The sequence below is a fragment of the Gavialis gangeticus genome, unplaced genomic scaffold, assembly GCF_001723915.1.
Source record: "Gavialis gangeticus isolate Ggan-Ray unplaced genomic scaffold, GavGan_comp1, whole genome shotgun sequence".
Lineage (NCBI taxonomy): Eukaryota > Metazoa > Chordata > Crocodylia > Gavialidae > Gavialis > Gavialis gangeticus.
In genome coordinates this window covers 13115920-13118516 of record NW_017729015.1, presented here as the reverse complement: position 1 = coordinate 13118516, position 2597 = coordinate 13115920, and the positions used below count along the sequence as shown (strand labels likewise).

Sequence of the window (2597 nt, the reverse complement as noted above, 5' to 3'; positions counted from 1 at the left end):
TTTTTTTTTTTTTTTTTTTTTAATCTTGCCAGCTAATGGGAGAAAAACAAGAGATCATGCACTTGGGAAAGCTGAGTGGCTGGCAATTTAGGAAGGATCCCAGGGGGAGAAAGAGAAGGCCAACTTCTTTGCCGGTGTACATGGGGAAAATTGAATCAGGCAAGAGCTGGATTTGTTTAGAGCAGCTGAACATTTGGTTCAAATGCCTCTTCCTGAAGTGACGGAGATTTGTGGAATTCTCCATCCCAGACACCCATCATGTGCTTCAAGGCACAACCAGGTTGCTGCAGAAATCACCCTCCCAACATCCTGAACAGCAATGAAAAGCAACATTTATGGAGGGCATGGGCACAGTTTCCCCGGAGGTATCAAGCCAAAGCAGGCCACCCTGCCTGCTAAGCCAACAGCCCAATCAGTTGTGGCAAATGATTTCTTAAGCCCTACAATTTTTTTTTTTTCTAGAATAGCTGATTTGCAATCATCAGCTAGAGAGACTATTAATTTAGCTGCACTGCTCACTGCTGTTATAACTTAAGTCGTTTATCATTTCTGCTGAATAGGTTTAATAATGTTCTTTAGAAAATTACAGGATAATGTGAGGGTAAATTGCTATGGCAGCTTGCATTCACTTGAACTTTGAAGGCCTGAATTTGTGTGTTGTCAGATATAGCCGTGTCTATTCCAGTCCTTCGCTGTGTCGCGTGTTCTCCCTCCTTCTACCTTCGCATCGTTGCAAAAGTCAGGGTGCAAGTAGAAAATTATATTCCTAGCCACTGATACAGCACCTTTCAGCCAAAAGAGTGCAAAGCACTTCACAAGTTTCCACCAATTAAAACTCGGTCAGGTAAGTACTCTCATGATCTAGTCGGGGAAACTGAGGCAGGATGCACAGTGACACAGCCAGAGTTGCACAGTGCATCCCCATAGCTCTACTTACCAGTTCTCATCAGTGGAAACTGAGCAAATAATTTTGCTTCTCGGTCCACTCTTCTCACCATTAGACTATACTACCACAGCAGAGAAGAAACCTTTAAGTCCTGACTCCTCACTCATTTTCTGGTCTCAACTGCATCCACCGCAACTCCAAGGAAATCCCCACTAATATTACTAGAGTTACTCCCATTGTGGTCTACCCAAGATGATCAATTGACCTGAAAAGTAGGATTCTGCACTTACTGGTGAAGGTGATGTTGAAGCCCCTTTTCTCCATGGAGTGGTCTGTCTGGAACTCCAGCCTGGCTACGTGACCGCTGCTGGTCAGCGAGGAAGGGATCTGGTTCCCTGAGAAGGTCCCCAGCACGGGGGATTCAGCTGTCCCGCCATCTTTCACAGCTAGGAAATCAAACTGAGGCTCCACATCAAAGTCATTGAAAGCCAAGTGAATCCGGCTCTCGGGCTTAGCTATAATTAACCAAACGCAGTGCAAGCTGCTTCCGTATTCTTCAGGGTAGTTTGGCGAGAGGACAATCCCGGCTGGGGTGGTGAAGTTGAAAAAGCAGGAAACTGCAATGAGAAACCACCATCAATCCAGGCACACCTGGTTCTTACAGCCTGTACTTGCCACATCCCCCTCCCTCCAGGCTACGCTCTCCATGAAAATACAGAATACTTTTTCCTTTGAGACAATTTAATGAGAGAAAAGACCAGTGCTCCATTCACTGCTGGATGTCAGTGATTTATGTATAAGGGGAGGAAGAAACATCATCACTCTACGGTTTGTCCTTGGTTTCAAAAAGTCAATACATTTTCCCATCGGGGATTATATTGTTTTATTTATTCTATTTTTTTTCCTATAATATCTGAAGCTCTGGCACTGTCAGGTTTCACCACTCCTGCAGGGGATGTCACACCACATCTCCAAAGCAGAGACTGGACCTTTTCACACAAGCGCTGTAGGATACAGTGGGATACATCCAGGAAGGGATCCTGTGCCTTGCAAGGTGAATACCCTTGAACAGGACTGAGGACAAGTCTACACTGCTGTCAACAGCGCGACTGCCGCAGCCCAGGGACAGGCGACTGCAGGGGAGCTCAGCAGGGGCTCTTACAACTTAAGTTTGATTAAAGGGCTGGTGTGAACAGAAAGAAATGATTGGTGATTTTATTTGAGCTTTAAATTTATTGAATGCACAAGCAATACCACGGCTTAAGCAAACCCCAAACAGTTGCAGGCCCTTGCAATGATGCATGATGACTTAGCTGATTAGACATTATTGATGGGTTTTGACTGGCCTGGTTTTATTTTTGGCTTGATGACAGCTATTTAAACTTCAGGGTTTTTTTTAAGGCTTTTATGATTTTTTTATAGCGCTTTTTTGTATATTTTGATGTAGTTATGTTCCGGATTTTTACTAATGGCCATTTACAGCAAGTTTTTAAAATTAATTTGTTATTTTTTGTTACCGTTAGCCTCTTTTTTTTTAACCTGCTTTTTATTGGGTTTTGCTTTTTAATTTTATTTTGCCCCCCCTCCCATTTTACAGCTATTTACATTTTGTTTTGCCTACAGCAGTTGTTTACACTATTTTTGTGCTTAATTGCTTTTGTGCACACTTTGCTTGCAGCTAATGGTTTTTGTTTGAAGAAAAGGGGGTGGG

General features: G+C 43.3%; 1 protein-coding gene across 3 annotated transcripts in view; it reads right to left on the bottom strand.

Moving 5' to 3' along the window:
- Positions 1-2597, bottom strand: part of CSMD2 (CUB and Sushi multiple domains 2) — a 795490-nt gene that overhangs the window by 264039 nt on the left and 528854 nt on the right. For all 3 annotated transcript variants that reach the window (XM_019512241.1, XM_019512243.1, XM_019512242.1), the window contains one exon: positions 1177-1503. In XM_019512241.1, the coding sequence (XP_019367786.1) occupies positions 1177-1503 (327 nt within the window). The remainder of the gene's footprint in view (positions 1-1176; positions 1504-2597) is intronic.